Source organism: Fonsecaea monophora (assembly GCF_001642475.1).
Source record: "Fonsecaea monophora strain CBS 269.37 chromosome Unknown Scaff113, whole genome shotgun sequence".
NCBI classification, from domain to species: Eukaryota; Fungi; Ascomycota; class Eurotiomycetes; order Chaetothyriales; family Herpotrichiellaceae; genus Fonsecaea; species Fonsecaea monophora.
The window spans coordinates 68,372-86,558 of record NW_019174044.1 but is presented as its reverse complement, the minus strand read 5'-3'; the positions used below and the strand labels follow the sequence as shown (position 1 = coordinate 86,558).

At 51.0% G+C, this 18,187-nt stretch overlaps 4 protein-coding genes across 4 annotated transcripts; 2 read left to right on the top strand and 2 right to left on the bottom strand.

Annotated features, from left to right (window-relative positions):
- Positions 1-676: 676 nt before the first annotated feature.
- AYO21_10223 (hypothetical protein) lies at positions 677-2,923 on the bottom strand (the record flags this gene model as incomplete). Its single annotated transcript, XM_022660145.1, has 1 exon — positions 677-2,923. One exon carries the CDS (start codon positions 2,921-2,923, stop codon positions 677-679), a length of 2,247 nt encoding a protein of 748 aa, XP_022507568.1.
- Positions 2,924-4,489: 1,566 nt separating this feature from the next.
- On the bottom strand, positions 4,490-7,916 carry AYO21_10222 (hypothetical protein; the record flags this gene model as incomplete). The annotated part of the gene is made up of 2 exons (XM_022660144.1): positions 4,490-7,468; positions 7,527-7,916. The coding sequence occupies 2 exons, from the start codon at positions 7,914-7,916 to the stop codon at positions 4,490-4,492; spliced, it is 3,369 nt and encodes a 1,122-aa protein (XP_022507567.1).
- Positions 7,917-9,640: 1,724 nt separating this feature from the next.
- AYO21_10221 (hypothetical protein) lies at positions 9,641-15,475 on the top strand (the record flags this gene model as incomplete). Its single annotated transcript, XM_022660143.1, has 2 exons — positions 9,641-15,059; positions 15,132-15,475. The coding sequence occupies 2 exons, from the start codon at positions 9,641-9,643 to the stop codon at positions 15,473-15,475; spliced, it is 5,763 nt and encodes a 1,920-aa protein (XP_022507566.1).
- A 1,527-nt stretch (positions 15,476-17,002) lies between these two features.
- AYO21_10220 (hypothetical protein) lies at positions 17,003-17,808 on the top strand (the record flags this gene model as incomplete). The annotated part of the gene is made up of 3 exons (XM_022660142.1): positions 17,003-17,047; positions 17,112-17,554; positions 17,685-17,808. 3 exons carry the CDS (start codon positions 17,003-17,005, stop codon positions 17,806-17,808), a joined length of 612 nt encoding a protein of 203 aa, XP_022507565.1.
- Between the last annotated feature and the right edge of the window lie 379 nt (positions 17,809-18,187).

The window sequence follows — 18,187 nt, the reverse complement described above, 5'->3', positions numbered from 1 at the left end:
TACAGGAGTGAGGAGTAATGACTAATCAGGAAGAGGAAAACGAATACATAGATCTTACATAGATCTCATATCGATTGGACCCGTCCACGCACGTAACAAATACTCTCTTTTTTTATTCACTACTTGGTGCGCATTGCAGGGCTGCCATCGATTGACTCGGATATTTATCTATCCGCGCGTTCCTCCCACCGATGGACGGTCGAAGGCTGGTTCTCTTCAATGAGACTGTCACGGATAGTTACAAGAGCGAAGCGAAGCGTAGTAGAAGGCAATAGAGAGATGGTGGGAAGTCAAGCATTCCGTTCCACGACGGGTGATACTTGGCTAGTGTCCGCTTCAATAGCACAATAGTTATCATGGTTCTATGCACGGGAAAAACTGGCAGTGGAGGAATAGATTTCTTTGTAAATATAAAGGTGCACAGCCTTCAAAAACATGTGCACCATCTATCTTCTCAGCCGTGTTGAATCATTAGAGCCGACAGCAACAGCGGCGTCAATCCAAAGATACCAATGTGTCCAAGAAAATTCTTCCAATCCTCTGAATGAGAAATCGTCATGGTTCAGGCCGTCGTTGATTAAAATGAATACCTCAGAATCAAAGCACCTCTCTTTCCGTCTAAGATGCTTGTGAATGTTCATCTGTACAAACTTGTGTACACTGTCGTCATTAATATTTATCTGCCGGTGTAGTCGAGTGTTCCCGCAAGGCGCACTTCTTCGACAAACTTGTCCTCATCTCCGACCAACTGTAGGTTCCAGTGTCCCGACTGAGGAAGACGATTGAACGGACCCCATCCCAACATTTCCTGAATGTTGCGTCTTTTCAAGTCCGTATCGCCCTGAATGTCGAAAAGTTGCTGCTGGAGACTGCCCAGGATAGCCACAGCCGCATTGACCAGTGTCCGGTCGCCCTCAAAAATCCATATATCCCAGATTCGACTGAGGCGGTCGACATCCAGGCCGTTTGAAAAGATTGTCCGGAGCATCGGTTCAAAAACTTCCTCGCCGCGGAAACCCAGACCTCCTTGCTCGACGGACCCAAACAAATATTCGTACAGACGTGGAAACTTGATTCCCAGAGTCGACACAGCATGATTATAAGTGCGATTGGTAGTAGTGGTGTCATCGGTTTGAAATGCCAATGGTACAGAACGGTTAAGACAATTGGCAAGAAGGATAAAGGCGTCTGCTGGGGTTGATAGCTGTAATAGCAGTAATGCGGCAATAAGTTGAATCCCATAAATGTACCCCACATCGCTCCGGTAACACGCATACGCCTCGCAAACATCGATGAGATCCTGCCAAAGTGGTGCGTGCCTTTGGAATAGGTTGAGTTCAGGAAATGCCGTCTCAGCATCTCGTTCGATATCGACAAACCATCTTTCCATACTCTTCTCGTCTCGGCCAAGCTGACCACCACTTCGCTTTTTGATTTCCTTTGCTCGTTGTAAGGCTTTCTCATAGCTCTGGACAGTGAGTCCAAGAGAATTTCCCACGGCTCTTTGCCAAACCTTTCCGCGAAGATTTGGACTGACTCCGCGCCAGCAGAGATCATTGACTCGTTTATCGATGGACGTGATATCTGTTGTCTCGTCGACGTAATAATGCCAGATGCGGTTCAAAGACTCCCTCGTATCATCCTTTTCGCATTGCTGGACCTGCAGCTTTGTTCGACGTTTCTTTTCGGCTTCAATTGATGCCGCCATCATTCGTTGGTATTCTTTCAAATGCCGCCTCTCCTCCTTTGGATCTTTTGGCGGCAACCATGATGGTCGTGTTCGTGACAGAATGGCCTCCTTCTCCTTGGAAATCGGCATAAAATCCAACGCACTCTTCTGAACTGGAGGAAGCTGAATGGATGAGGTCCTCGAACCGCGGTCCATCGAGGTTTTGGGGCTGCCTCTTGACGAACCTGCTCGAACCGCTCTTTCAAGCCGCTCTTGTTCTTTCGCCTCAGCATGATATTCCAACGCCTCTGAAATGATTCTTGCCTCTTCACTCAAGTCGGCCATTGCGATGTTCCACGACTTTGTTCTGCCGGTAAGAGCATGGCCAGCCTTCCGCGGGGACGACGGATTTGACGTCGTGGGTGTGAGTGAAACCGACCTTGGTGGAACTCTGTTCTTTGGTAGGCTCTGTGGGTGGCGTCCGGGCCCTGGAGGCACTTCAGGGACCGTTCTCGCATATTCTAGGGGTATAGGGCGCGGACTTGGAGCTGGCTGGTCTCTGTCCGGGCTTCCACGAAAGCTGGAGCGATGCGACCTTTGTCCTGCAGCGTGAGGCGACACGGGGACATTCCACAAACTTGCGTCCTCAGGAAGCTCGTCGTCGGAATCATGGTATTCTGCCTCCAATTCTTTGACAGTTTTCCTCTGGGGTTGCCACGAGGCACGCCTAGCTTGCAGTCCCAGCGAGTGCGCCGGAGAGTGAGGGATAGGTTGAAGACCGCCCGCACTGAGCGAGGGGGTTGAGAAGGATGCGATATTCCTTCGTTCTGGGGGGGAAGATGATCTGGTTCTCATGCTGGAAGCATAGAATGCCTCCGGGCTAGTGAATCCACGCTTGAATGCTGCCACTCTCGAGCCAGCCGCTCGTGGCGGTGCAGAGTCGTGCTTAGACCCTGGTAATGAGACTTGAGTCTGTATTTGTGGAAGTGTAGGCCTCTTCTCACCCGGGCTCGCGTCTTTCATCTTCATCAGTTCGTGTTGAGAGCCTACGGACTGCATTGACACGTCGCGAGAATGAAAATATCTGGGCGGTACATGTTTGTCGTCCTCCAAACCAATATCCTCGAAGTTGATTATGTCTGCCTCTAAGCCGTCGGGACTGGAAAAGGTGGAGGAATAAGAGGAGGATTTAGAGGATCGAGAGCCCGACAGGTCGGGGGGTGAACCTGGGGCACTGGTAGCGGTCGTGGACATCGCAGTAAGGATATTATGTGCGTTCGATAAGGCAGTAAGCGAGCGAATTTCAAGGTCTGAGCCTTGCGCTGACTTCAAAGAGAAATCATGGAGGTGGTAGCAAGTACTGTGGGCGTTTCCTGAAGAGGTTTCGAGAAGTTGTGCATTTAGCGGGGCGAGGTTAATTTCCGAGGAACGAGAAGTGTTGACGATGAGTTGTTGTTGTTCAAACAATGTTATACCTGCGTGTCGACGATGTGCTGGCTCTGAAGGAACGAATGCCGACGCATGCCAGAGACTATACTCACGGTTGAGCTCGACAATTCCAAGGTCCGCCAACTTGAACGTCGATGCTTGATCGCAAACAACTGGGATACTTCCCAATGGTGCCTTTGGTCCAGCCCCTGGTAAGGGTGTTGGAGCGATTGGTGGGATTGCGCAAGGTGCTGACCTTGGGCAGGATGGACATGACGGTGGCAGGGCTCCAGCCAGGAGACTATGCCAAACATGGGGTAGAACTGGCCGAGTTAGGGGCTCCTCCATCTGAAGTGACTGGCTGTCAAGAGTCCGACCAGGGGTGGCCTTGCCGGAGAACTGTAGCACCGACGCTGCGGCCGCCACAAAGAGTGGGAAAGTTGGTGGAATCCCAAGGGTGGCTGGCAGGTTTTGGTTGTGGATTGGCGTGCATCGATTGGGGAGGTTTCAAGGATTAGCAAATGTCCGTCATGATCCACTGCTTGGTTGGATGGGCCGTCGCACCTGTGGATGTTCGGGGGGAGTCCTGATGCAATTATTGACGACAAGCTTGTGCCGTGCAGGCCCCAAGCGGATATCGAGCGTATATTAAATGAATTTTTTTTCTCTCCTTCTTTTCCAAATGTCAGTCGTCAAGATGAGGTATTCGGGTGTGTTTCATGTCCCCAGGAGAGGCGCCGCGGGTGGGACAGGCGTCACGCTCGAGACTCGTGGCTTTTGCTCAAAAGGTTACGCAGGATTTGGCCGGCTCGAAGGATTCCGCAAATCGCAGGGGGTTCAGGGATCGGGGATCCGATGCTGAGGCAGTGTGGGTGTTTCACGACGATCAATGCGGGTGTGTCTGAGATCTGGATCCCGATCTGCTAAGCGTAGCCGTGTTCTTCGGTTATCCCTATTATTGTAAGAGTAGGCAGTGAGCAAGCACTCGTAGCGCCGCTAGACGTAAATCAGCGAGAGAACAGGTGGCGAGGTGCGACAACAGTCGTATGGGGTACGATGGAAGGGAGGCGGAAGTACCGAGTACCGAGTACGGAGATTTTAAGTCAAAACGAGTATGTAGAAAGACGGATTGAAGTGAAGCTGAGGTTGTTGACTGCGGCAGACGGGTGTTTTACTACTGTGTAAATCTGAGGTGGCTGGTGCTGGTGCTAGTAAGAGCAAATCGAGATGCCGTAGCGAGTCCAGACTCCAGACTCGAGACTCCAAACCACCACACATGGCATTCCAGTGCTGTCACCATGGCACGCCAGGTCCATCGCATTAGTGGATGCCCTAATCTATCTGGCCACTGCCACCACTGCCACCACTGCCTGCATAGTTGCAACCAACGTATCAATATACATATCTGCTAAACGCTCGCTCGTTTTCTCGTAAATGCTCTGCAATGGCCGCTTCTTCCATGTTCATCCCTTTCTGTGTGCATTCTCGCAGCGACCTCAACCAGACGAGCAGATCCTTGTACTGGCTCTGTTTGCGCTCTAGAACCCTTTCAAAAGCGGCTGCGGCGATCCAACACATTTGCCGCCGGGTGATGTGTCTGACATGCGTACGACTGCCATTCGTCTCGCAACAAATCTTGTGTCCCGCCGAGATGAGATCTTCTATCATGTCACCGAGGAACTTCTGCGACGGTCGTCTCTTTGTTGCCAATCCCGAAACGTATTGGTGCATCTTCATTGCTGTCTCGGTAAAATTGCCCAGCAACGTTGAGATCACTTGGCTTCGGCTGTTCAGTGACATATCCAGTAACATGGAATGCATCTGCAGTTTGAGAGATGACAGGATTCTCCGTTTCAAAATCGTTCCGGGTCTCAAACCGCTCTCGACCGTTAAAGCATTGCCGATAAAGCAGTCTTTCTTTTCTCTGTCTTTCTTCACCTCCAACGTCTCCATATGGATACCCAACCCACAGTACGGGAAGAAGTTGCTGCCGTGTATCCGCGGCACTTTCTGACCGTTGATCATCACGTCAAAATTGACCAGGGACTTTTCGGCATTGACCTGGATTCCGTAATGCTGGTCACCACTTACCATGACCTCTAGAAATCGTCGACCTAGGTTGTCATCCGTCGTGATAAGCAGAAAATCGTCGATGAGCCGCAGCAACAAGCACGACTCCGGTACCAGGAAGCCTAACTCGTTCCGCTCGAACGCACCGTAAAAGTAGCTGCAAAGAAGGCTGCTGAGGATGGATCCTTGGGGGATGCCCTCAATTTGTTTCATGTACTTTTTGCCAATCTTAATCATACTGTCGCACACATGATTTTGAAGAAGCTTTAGCAACGAATCCCGAGCCCATATTCTGTTGTTCCCTGTGTCCGCAAAAACCACGTGACGTTTCCCAGAGGCCATACTGGACACTGATGCTTCCGAAAGCACCGCGCGTGTATCAGTTGGGCGGGCAACGCCCGCGAAACGCCGTCTCAGGCCTCCCTGACCAGTGCGCTGACCCGTGTTCGTCGATTTGATCTCAAGGTGTTTAGTTGTTCGATATGAGGTTTCTTTAAGCAGGGAGCTTGCAATCTGCAGTAGTGGCTGCTGAGGAATGGTGTCAAAGCACGATTTGATGTCGACCTTAACAAAGAACAGAGTCGACTCCGGGCGGAGTACCCTCTTGAAATCGGTCAGCTTTCCATAGATGTCACCAACAGATAACAAAGCAGAGCCTAGTGGTGCAGGGTTACGTCCTCGTTCAAAGTTGAGCACTTGGAAGATAGGTGCCAGTTGGGTGTTGATGCTGTCTCCAAGAAGTCTTGTGCCACCAGCCAACTTTGGTTGCCTCCGCCTCAAGTTCATTATAGGTCGGGCGCCTTGGTCTTTTGGCAGCAGTCGCAGATGGCTGTATCCCAATGCTCGAGATTGTAGCTTGAGTCGAGCTTCAGCGGGTCTGGTTGGTGCGTACATGCTCAGTCTCAACGTTGCAAGAGTGGGCTCCGAGAGTTTGCGCCATATGTCTTTTCGGAAGTAGAATAACCGATGTCGATGGGTTGAACTTTCGGTAACGTAGAAATGAGCTCGAATGATAGGTATGAGCAAAGAATCAAAAACATAGTAGACAAATTCGTGGAAGACCTCTAGGCGCTTAACGAAATCAGACCTGGAGGTCCTCTGCTCCAGACATTTTGGGCTTGATAGCCATGAAATAGATCTCACATTGATTCTCTGGACAGTATCATGCAGGCTCATGGATTCAAAGCGGCGCATTCGAACAAATTCGTCGATCCTGTTCATCATGAGTTGATGGTTCTGCTGACCCCTCGGACCGCTGCCAAATGTATCGCGTGGTAGCAGATGACAGATGACCGAGCGGCAGAATGCCGAGACTCTCGCCAAAGGAGTTGAATGCGGTAAAAAGGAAGAATCTGCATAGTTGCTGTTGCAAGCACTGTCCATCACTGTTGGTGGCAACCCGGACAGGTTGACCTGTGTGATGAAGTTTTCAGAGCCTGAAGCCGGTGGTGCCTCGTCGCTCTGACGGAAAGAGGAGGCGTATTCAGAGAAGGTAAGAGGGCAGTAATGCCTCAAAAGCTGGCTGTAAGAACATGATCTGTGATTTTTGTGAATTTTCTGGACGAGCTGCATTGGCTCTCCCCGAAGGCGACGCGGAGCCCAATTTAACGGTCGTTTTTGCTGCCTGGCTATCTCCTGTTCGCGGACTGTGTAGTCCTTGAACCGATGCACGGTTTCGCTCGAGTGAACCACTGACGTGAAAGCATTGTGCAGACCGAACTGACGTGGAAAGACATACTTCAAGAGATGGACTGCCTGGTGCTGTTCCGCAGCATTTGTCAATCTTTGCAGAATATGCGTATGATGAAGTCCGCCTTTGACCTTGCCAACAGCACTGGAGGACGATCGAGCATAGAACATGCGGTTTCTGACGAAACGGATGTCGCCGAGTTTCGAGTGTCGAATATCCCTTCTCGCACGCGAAACATCTTTCCCTTCAGTAGAATGCTCAACCAGAGGCAGCTCCGAGATTGGGATACCACTCAATTGGAAATAATTGTCTTTTCCACTTGTTATGGGTGTAAAGACACCACAGTCAAGGAGCAAACTTGAAAAGATGACTTCACCGTCTACTCCCAGCAAAGAGAGGACATCTGACCAAGCCGACGATTTTAGAATGTCTATATTTTCATTGGGATGTCTTCGGATGATACCAGGCAAGATAGGTGCCGGTCCTCCATGCTGATATCCATGATCCTGAGGAGATCTGCCTCTCTGGAGTCCGTGGCAAAGAATGTGCTGAGGCCGAGCCCTGTTCCCGAAATTGCTTCTGAACAGCGACCAAATCACAAAATCCACAACCTGGAAAAATCAATCAGGATCAATAAAGCCAACTACCCAACCCGCATGTATGTCTTACCTCGTCTATAGAACATGGTTGTGCGCGGCCAGTATCGGCACCAGTTACCCGGGACTGACTTTGAGTGAACGTAGCAAAGTCGGTTTTCCGCGACTGCTTAACAGATGTTGACGTGTTCTTGAGCACACCCACCAGAGAGTTGTCGAGTAGGTCAACAGCGTCATTCTTTCCAAATCTTGCGAGCTTCTCTCTTCGAGTACGTGACGTGGCAGGTAGGGCTCCCAGAAGATAACTCCGCAGCGTGCAAACCCTCGGATAGTAGGCTGACAGCACAGCATGGTGTACAGAGGACGAAATATGATGCGGGCCGACGGACCCATGATTGGCCGCTTTGTGTTGCTTGGTAGGACGATTGGATGCGGTTTCCAAGCATTTTCGTTTTCTGGCCATGAGCGCGATTACTGATGTGGGTGAGACGCGACTGTTGGAGAGAACCTAGCGAGCTAGGATGATTGCTAGATCGACGCGTTTTTCCCAGGATGAGACTTTCTCCGCTTCTAGCGAGGGAATCCAATATACTTTCTCTTCAACAAGAATCATCCCGGTCCATGTAAGATTCAACGTTCCTCGAGGAAATTAATATGCACTGCTTGGTAGGCGGGGTGGAGGAACGGAGGCGCTGTTTGTTTCTCGTTCAGCACCCACGCGACAGGGTCCCAGCATCTCTGTGCGTCAGAAACAACAATCAGCATGCTGCGACTTTCTGTGTATTGGTCAGCTGGTGTAAAGGAGTCTAAACCAGGTCAAATCAACGCGTACCATGATTGCAGACGGGCTGCCGAAAAAGATAGTGTTGGAAAAGGTTGGATAGACTCGTCGCAGGCAAGCAAGCAGGAAATGATTGGGCTGCGTGAGTGTGCCACAGATTGCGCTTTTCAGATATGTTTTTCTGCCCTGACCGAGAAGAAACTCGCAAGAGTGTGTCTGACTGAAGATAGACGCTGAAGGTGTGCGGAAGCCCTGAATGATCATGACAGTGCTAGGCACATTCAAGGTACTACCACGTTTGACAACCGAATGGGGATAGTAAGTGGAATGCAGTGGTAAAAATGGAGAATCCGGTGAACGGTGAGCGGAGGGAACTATAGTTTATCTAGCGATCGTCCCGCCTAAATAGATGCATCCCCAGAGGTCTATTCTGTACCTCGTACATGACGGAGGGTTCAAGACAATGCTATTATCATGGGATGGGCCAGGGTTAGGAATGAGCACTCATCGGTCCATCCTTTTGTTGTTGCTTTCCATGTCCGACATTTGACAAACAATGTGAATCAGTCTGCGGGAGATTTACGGGTAGAGGCTTGTAGGAGGTGCTCACGATTCAGGTACTCCGTAGTCTGTTATCGCTAAACCGTCGCCTATCCACTGACCAATGCTTGGATACCTTATTGAACCCCGGAGCTTTAGGTGTCCCGCCTTGAGCCTCTGTAGTTTGTCTGGACAGCCCGCATCTAGTGAGCACAGGAACTTTAAGTGACCCACGCCGCCAGTGACTCTCTGCCGCGCTTGCTGGGCCGATGTTAGTTGGCACATTCACAAACCTCCATCAACTGGTACCATCATATCTCTTGTGTGACCGTGGACCGCAGCCTGATCATGCCATCTCTGTTCACTCCAACATAGACTTTCCTCTTGTATTGATTCTTGTCGTATCCCTAGTTTACCTAAGGGCGATCGTGACATCTCTCGGACCTTGTTGGAGCAGCAATCAAGACGTTAGACGTCCCTGCGCACCCCGTCCCGGCGGTCAACCGAACAGGAAACGACCACAAACAATCCACCACGACTTGTCGTCGCCTCCTAGCCACCAAGATAGTTGACGATTTATTCCTATCGACTGAGCCCAGAGACTCCCTGGTGAAAGAACCGGTAAATACGGAGGCTGTTCCGCCTCCTGAACACTCGGGTGAAGGATCATTGAACGACCTGTGTCTGTGGAGGAGGTCTTGCACAAGAGGAGGAATCGTTGGAATACACCTTGGCGACAGGACGAAGAGCAAAAGAGAAGGTTGCAATAAATTGACCATGTCTGGCCTGGGTCATGCCTCCGCGCCGTAGTACTCACCATCACCGTCCAAGAAGGAAGGTCTCTCCCTGACTTGGGCCTTCTCAACATGCCTTCAGCGGTGTCGAATCAGAGCAACTACTACGCAGCTCACCACCGGCGTCAATCTTCTCAGTCGCAGACAAACTTGCCAGATCAGATCAGAAATACCGGCTCACAACTCCAGTCACCTAACCGATCACTGGTCTATCTCCCATCCACAGCATACTCCCCATCGCAACCTGCGCTCCAGCATTCTAGGACGTCATCACTCTCCGGCCCTTCAGGATCGGCCTCAAGGCTGGATTCTGTTCGCAATGAGGATATCCAGAATGACCCACACGATTTTTACCGCCAGTATCAGGATCCCTTTGCACACTCATCACTTGTCGCCTTGCACCAGGAAGCCATACGACCAGACCCAATTGAACGAGCAGAAGAGCCACCCGTCACGGCTCGAAAATCCAGCTTCAGCACTGACGACAGGATAGCCAAGGGCTCAAGTGGTGTTCGAAAATTATCCTTAAATACCCAGACTTTGCCTAATGGTACGTACGATGGCAGGCACACCAAATCTTCTGGACCAGTACCCAATACACTGAAGTCAAGAAAGGCTTCCTTCAAAGACCTGGTAGCTCGGTTTGATGCTTCGCCTGACGACGTTCCACCATTGCCCACGCAGCAAGTATCCCGACCCGCCTCGAGAACCGCAAGCCCCATGCCATATGGCTCTGTGGATACCTCCCATTCTTATCACCCTCAAGTCAAGCGACCGTCATCAAGAGTCTCGGAGACTTCAAGGAGGGCAGGGAGTGCACTCGGATTCAGATCCGTTGCGAACGAGAAATCTACTCACTCGAGAGATACATCCTCGGCCAGTGGATTGAGTCAAGTAGCCAGCAATCCCGAAGTCCCGGCCATTGGGCGGCAATTGTTGTTTGGTGAGGTTCCCTCCTCTGCAGCCAATCTTCCTGCTGCACCAGGCTACGGCATTTACAATGCTCGTCGGCGACGAGGCTCGGAAGGATCGCCAATGCATAGCCCTAACCCGATGTTTTCAACGAGCCGCGGCCATACTCAACCAGCAGCGCCTCCAATCGCACCTCCGGCCATGCACTCCCCCACTTCTGTCACTGCTTATAGAGGCCATTCCCAGTCCCGACCTTCACACCGACGAGCAAATAGCGATATTTCTGGACCACCGTCCAAGGCTTTCTTGCGAGGAGATCAAACGCCGTCTTCCCGACCTCAGGGTAGCAGTAATAGACACACGGCAGAATCATCCTCGAAGTCGAATGCACAATCACGGATTCCGTTAAGCACAAGGCACCAACGTATTGCATCAGACTCTGCAGCGATGTCGCCCACAAGCCGTCCCGCTGTTAACCCCCACCAGCAGCTCCCTTTTCGGGCTCTAGAAACCGGACCGAAGGAAACAAGGCGTTCTCCGTCAGGAGAGCGACAGCAGGACAGCCCCAAGCGACAGCCACGATCTCCGGTGCAAATAAAAAGCCCCAATAACCGTGGACGCCTCCCTGCCACGGCAAATGGTGAAAAGAGTCCTTCTCTTCGGGCGAATATCATCGCCCCTCCCCCGAAGGTCTCCCCGCCCCTCAGAAGCTCGAGACCGAGACTCCCCGTGTCATCTGCCACGACCGCAGCGTCTCGTGCAAAAATGGCAGAAAAATTCCAGACCATGGCCAAACAACAAAGTGACAGAAAAGCTTTCAGACGACAGAGGCCGCCAGAATTGAGTGATATCGATCTGAAGGCTCGCCGACTTAAAATCACTCAGGCTTTGAGCCGGTCTCGAGAAGGACAAGATTTGAAAGGCGGAAACACAGAGAATCTTGACAGTTCAATCAGCCGTGTAGACAGTATGACACCTTCCTTCGATGATTCTGATGGATCCGACCAACGTCAAGAAACACTTGAGGTTCCTGCTGTCATTGTGAACGAAGCTCCTATAGAAACGGCCGAGGAGCACGCATTCTACAGTGGCAATGAAGAAGGTGCACGGGATCAACGGGCATTTACCCAAACCGCCTTAAAGGTTGTTGAAGGAAACATACAGTCTTCGTCCGTTGAGGTAGACTCGCCTACGCTTGGTCATGCTGAGGCTGGCTTCAGCACTATTCCTTTCAGCCTGAACACACACTTGCAACCTGCACGTGACGATCACGAGCCTCAATCGGCGATCACAGAGGGCACTGTGGCCACTGAAGCCACCATGATTGATGCTGAGCCGCAAACGGATTCCTCGCGACTCCAGACTCCTGGGCAACCTCAATCCCTTTACAGCCAAATCAGTGCACTTCGGAGTCGGGAGTCTACCTCGCCCCTATCCTCCGCTTCTCAAGCGTCTGGGGGGGCTTCCGATCACGCCGATCAGGTATCTGTTCATCTGATGCTTCGCGAAACGACCTACCTCGACGACGATGAAGCTGTAGAAAAAGGTTATGCACACCTAGTATCGATGCCCCAGTTGGAGCACACAGACCCGCAAAGCGACGGAAGGAACTCGTGGACATCGTCCATAGAAGACATACTTGAATCTGAGGCAGGCGAGGAACCTGCTCCCGTCGTTCGATCACGAGAGAACCAGCATGAAGAAGAGATCACTCATGTGGAGCCTGATTCACACTCAGTGTCAGATCATCTCAGTGTTGAAGATGGCTCGAATGGAGAGCACCATGCAAGCGACGCTTATACAATCGTGAATAAAGTTCTCCAACAACAAACGCCGTCGGGGGTGGTCGACCAGCAACTCGTGGATGATATTTATCATCGCATCATACAAACCTCCCCAGATTTAGCTAGCGCAGAGAATGTCGATGAGGAGAAAGTGCAGCGGCTATGTCTGGAAGAACTTGAAGAGTACACTCGTCAGTGGGACCAACTCGAATCTTCACGTCCGCAATCAGCCGAGTCTTTTCACGTCGAAGCAAACCCGTATGCTGGCCATGACACGACTGAAGAGCGGGATGAGAATCCCACTGACTCTCCAGATATTCACGCTTCGAGCCATGTCACCCCACTGCCACCCTCCATACCACCTTCGAGCTATCGAACTCATCATCGATACAAATCCAGTTTGGATAGTGCAGAAGACTGGGCCGAGACGTCGCCATCAGTCGGTGATTGGATGCAGTTTGCTCTGAAATCACCGACTGAAGAAAGGCAGCCATCTGCTCTGGCTCACGAAACGCCTACTGAAGCAGTATCTAGAATGTCAACGACCGAAAGTCATCAAGGTGTCAAGGAAAACCAACTTGAGCAGGCGCCAGACGGTTTTCTACCGGTTTCGCTTGAAAGGAATCATATTCCACGCCCTCCATCCCACTCTCCACCACCTCCTCCACTGACAAAACTGCCCACTGTTGAACAGACTGCCTGGTCTGCCCCCACTGGTATAAGACCAGCCATGCCTCAAACGGCTCCACCGGCTCGGCCGCTCACAGCATTATCTCAGATGTCTACCAGATCAAGCATAGACCAACAGACGATACATACCATCTCCAACGATAACAGGCCATCTATGGAAGAGCAAAGTCCCGAGCAACGTCGCCTGAAACAAAGAAGACACGTTCTCAAAGAGCTGGTGGATACCGAGTATACATACGAAAGAGACATGAGAGTCCTCTGCGATATCTATAAACAAACTGCAATTGCTGCCATGAATGACGAGGATATCAAGATCATATTTGGCAATGTAGATCTGGTACAACAGTTTTCCAAAGATTTTCTCGCCTATCTAAAGCAGGTTGTCAGACCGGCTTACATCATGGAAAGATCTGATCGACGAAAAGACGGTAACCGTGCCTCCACAGTACAAAGCTCTGCAGCATCTATTGATGGTACTGGTGAGCTGACCGACTTTGAGCGAGACGAGCTTACACGGGTGGGCACTGCGTTTGAAGCGTCGATGAACGATATGGAGAAAGTATATACCGATTACATTCGAACTCGACATGCTGCAAACAAGAGGTTGGAGGCACTGCAGTCGTCGGCCGCTGTACGAGAATGGCTCAAAGAATGCAGCGAGAATTCAAGCGACATCACCAACGCTTGGAGTTTGGATGCACTTCTTGTCAAACCAATACAACGTATCACCAAGTATCCCCTCTTACTCAATCAGCTGCTAGATGCAACCCCCAATGCTCATCCCGACGTTGAATGCATCCGAAGAGCAGTAGCTGAGGTGACCGAGGTCAATGTGCGGATCAACGAAGTAAAGAAACATACCGAGCTTGTCGATCAGGTACTCAACCGCAAGCGGAAAGAGTCTGATGTACGGAATGGTTTGACTAAGGCGTTTGGTCGACGCGCAGAAAAGTTAAGGCAACACGTGGGCATCAATGAAATGCACGAAGATCCGGAGTATACCAAACTCAAGATCAGCTATGATAACAACATTGCACATCTTTTCTTGGTCACCAAGGATTGTCAAGGCTATATTGAAGAGATTACCAAGTGGGTCAATCGCCTGTGTGAGTTAGCAGCCGCTGCTGAGGCATGGGTCGATGTTGGGCACACGAACCACGCACAAGCCGAGAGCAAACTTCGACAATTTGCTATTGTCGTTCGTGGCGTCAATTCAATTGCACTTCCCGACCACAATGAGCAAGTCACAAGGCGTGTTGTCCAGCCCATGGAAAAGACAGCCACGATGCTTGACAGGTTTAGGTCAGATTCCAAAGGACTGATTCAAAAGCGGGACAAGCGACTTCTGGACTACAATCAATTCAAAAATAAGAAAGACAGAGGAGAAAAGATCGATAAGAAGATGACTGAGCGCATGGAGCAGTGGGAGGCTCTGAACCTCGAAGCCAAAGAGAGAATGAAGCGACTTCTCCGATCAACGGCTGATCTTGTTCACACTTGTCAGGCCAATCTTGTTCAGCTGCATCTGAATTGGTTGGCAATGTGCCGGCAAAAGTTCTCGGCTGCAATGGAGATACCCTTGGACAAACTTGAAAAGGCCGATATTGTCAAAGACTGGCAAGAAGACTTTGATTTCCAAGAAGCCACTGCATTGTCCCTGAGCATCTGCAATGGGTCATTGCTGGCAGAGGCCGTGAACATGGTTTCGTTCTTAACGCCAGGGTCAACCTTGATGGGCGATGAGTCCCCGCGTCAACCGTCATGGAACAGCGCACCGAAGCGGTCTGTGTCAACTTCTGAAGAGATGCCCCCGGTGCCATTGAAGGACTACTATCACCGGAACAGTGGGGGACCGATGAGTTCTCAAAGTGACGACCACACGGAATGGAGTTCCTCCACATTTGCAAATGGGCGCATTCGGACCGGCTCAGCTGCATCTGGTCGAATTCCAAAAACACCCGAGGCGGGAAGTCGTGGTGTATCTGCGTCTCTTCATACCGTCAACAGCACGAATATATCTCGACCAGGGACTAGTCCAGGACTCTCCGCAGACAGCGCCCAACCGGCTCCCCGGTTGAGCTTTGAAGCTCCATCTCCATCACTTGGTGAATTATTGACTGAGTCTCCCATGGCGGTACGACATGCATCGTCATCTACATTCTACTCCGCAACTCCAGGGCCAAGTCAGTCACAACCTCATCTACCAGTCACAAGTGGAGCCAGTGTGTTCTCTTCCGCAATGCCCATGGAAGAGTACCCGGGGCCGGAAACAGAGACAGCACCTGTGGATACAGAGCCACGACGAGAGCCTGGCGTCCTATTCACCGCCGCTAGTGTCTACGAGTTCAACATCGACCGCTCACGACAACAAGGCGGATTTCGCTACCTCACATATGTGATTGGGGAGATATTTGACATCATTGCCGAACACGGAGAACTGTGGTTGGCGATCAATCAAGACGATCCCACGAGAGAGATTGGCTGGATCTGGAACAAACATTTCGCGAAATTGGCGACATAAAGTGGTGATGGAGGCACACAGTTTTCTATCTCAAGGCAGGATCTTGGATAAGGCGACTCAGAGCATACATGGATCATTGACTCAATGCACGCAGGCCGTTATTCTTGCCTCATGGGAGACCATCTGGGACCTCTATAAGAACATGCTTGTGTATTTTAACCGATACGGGGCGTGGCTGGACGATTTCCGGTTTTGGCCTGGGTCAAGGATGGGCTTTTCTATCTTCTAGTTTGTTTGTCTTTCTAGCGTTCGAGCGGTTCTAAGGGGCGGTCGGTGTTCACATGTACCACAAAAGCAAAAAGGTGGGGAGCAATTGTACAGTATTACCGGAAAATAGGCCATGACTTGATGGAAGGCAGCTGGGGTTGTCAGGGTCGAGGGAACCTTGTAGTTGGACACGCTCTTCACCGAAGAGAGAATATGAAAAGCACAGTTTGAAAGATGCCGACAGCCTGCTTGCTCCGTCCCAAGGTAGACTGTATGAACTCTTCGTAAACGATGTATGCGTATGGGCTCGATTTATTGGGTGCGGGAGCCTGGCGAGGTTGAGGCTGTGGTGGCTGTGCAGTCGGAGGTGACGTATAACCAATCTGCACACACGTCTACAAGGGACTGTGCAGAAGGTGGTGGAACGGGGCTACACTCCTCGTCGCCGAACAAACATTTTGACCGCGAGAGGCGCTCAATGCACAAGGCATTTGTTGGAGTCACTATATAGACCCTTTTATTTGTCCCTGCCTTGGCTTCAGTATGAACCATCATCAAGCTGGCACTGACTGGTGAGCGCGGCGAAGCTCTCATCCATCCCGCCTCTACAGTCTCACTCTTCTCGCACGACCTCTATTCATTCCTTGGTACGCCTTGCGCAGACAACCGAAAGGTCGACCACGATGCCTGATCTCCATCCATTTGGAGGGCGAATGAGCCGAGCATTTGGCAGATCGGTAGGTGCGCTGACAAAGACATCATGCTTCGCACTCGTGCGCGGTCTCAACCCCCACCATGGCAGCATATCGTTGCCGCTCCTCAAATGCGTCACAGCGAGTAGTGGTGGTATGAGTTGACTGACACCTTTTGAACATGAAGCTTGCCCCTGAAGATGCGTACTTGAGCTGTGGGTGATTCCGATCTTCTTCACATATTCCATGCTGACCATAGTCAAACAGACTACGATGTCCGATGTCGGTATCCCTTCGTCCCCATACCTGTCCCCGACTGGGTTTTTCCATGGCAGAGAACATTGTACTGAGACGAAGAGAGGATACAGTGACAAGAGAAGACATATCAGTGTTGAAGAATGACTGGTTGACGGACAATGTATGATGATATCCCTCACAACGATACTGAGGCTGGTCAGGCTGACGACTTTGGTGTCTGTACAGGTCATCTCATTTTGGGAAGAGTAGGCACATTCCACACTTCACCTGAGAGAGATATAAGACCTAACGAGCATTCTCTACAAGGTATCTGGAGCGAGAGTACCTCACTCACTACAAACATTCGCATATTGTCCTCCTCCGCCCTACCATGTCCTTCATGCTCATGCAGACCCCAGATCCTCGGACGATCAAGGTATTTCTGCCGTTGGCCTTTCATCTCCCTGCGATCTCTCTTATCACGCTGAACTGCCTTCTAGGACGCTCTCCCCGACTTCACCAACGTCTCACATATCTTCCTCCCCATCAACGACAACCACTCAGCCTCCATTGCTGAAGGCGGCACTCATTGGTCACTGCTGTTGGTCTCCATTGTTGATGGCGTCGCCTTCCATTATGACAGCATGCCCCCCGGCAACCAGCATGAGGCGCACTACGTTACCCAAAAGCTCTCTCGATTGATCAACAAACCTCTTCGGTTCATCCAATTGACCGACTCGCCCTTGCAGGATAACTCGAGCGATTGTGGGGTGTTTGTCTGTCTTAACATGAGGCATCTACTTCTCAAGAGACTTCTGATGGTCAGAACAGATGCGAAGGTTAGCATGAGTCTGGGTGACAGAAGGGTTGATGCTTCGGCCGGCAGGAAGGAGATGCTATCCATCATCGAGGAGTTCCGCAGAGAGGGCGAGAGAAGAAGATCGTAAGTCCTAGCCGTGTTCTGCCTTATGCCTTGTCAAGTGTGATTCCACTTTCACCATTACACCTGGGCCAGATATGGGGAAGCTGATGGCTAACAACTTGTTGCAGCATCAGCAACTCCCCTCACCCAGGCCGAAAGTCCAAGTCACCACCCCGCATAGATTCACCACGCGTGAGATCAAAGAGCAACGAACCCACAAATTGGTCCTGATACGGGTTCACACGGCACGAAGAGACGACTACGAAGTGATGTAACGATTGGTGAGAAACAGTGCCGACAGAACAACCTCGGGACCCTGCAGATTGTGTTTTGCAACCGTCCGCATCAAGAAGGAAAGAATATCACAACAACCTACTCGATAGAGAGAGAGAGAGAGAGAATGGTCTCCATGCCGTGGATTGTTGTGGTGACCGACCTGTGGCGCAATGGAGATTAGAGATGGAGTGTAGTGCCCAGAATGGGTGTCGATCGCACATTGATGGGCAAGGTTGGCTGGATCATGCGGCCCGTTCCGGTTCCGCCACTCGCTCAAGAACAACAAGATCGAGTTTCCTGAATAAGTCATGGCGGTTCGTGCTATCTATGTACATAGGTGCATACTTGCGTGCCGCAGAAGGATTTCCTAGCTAAAGC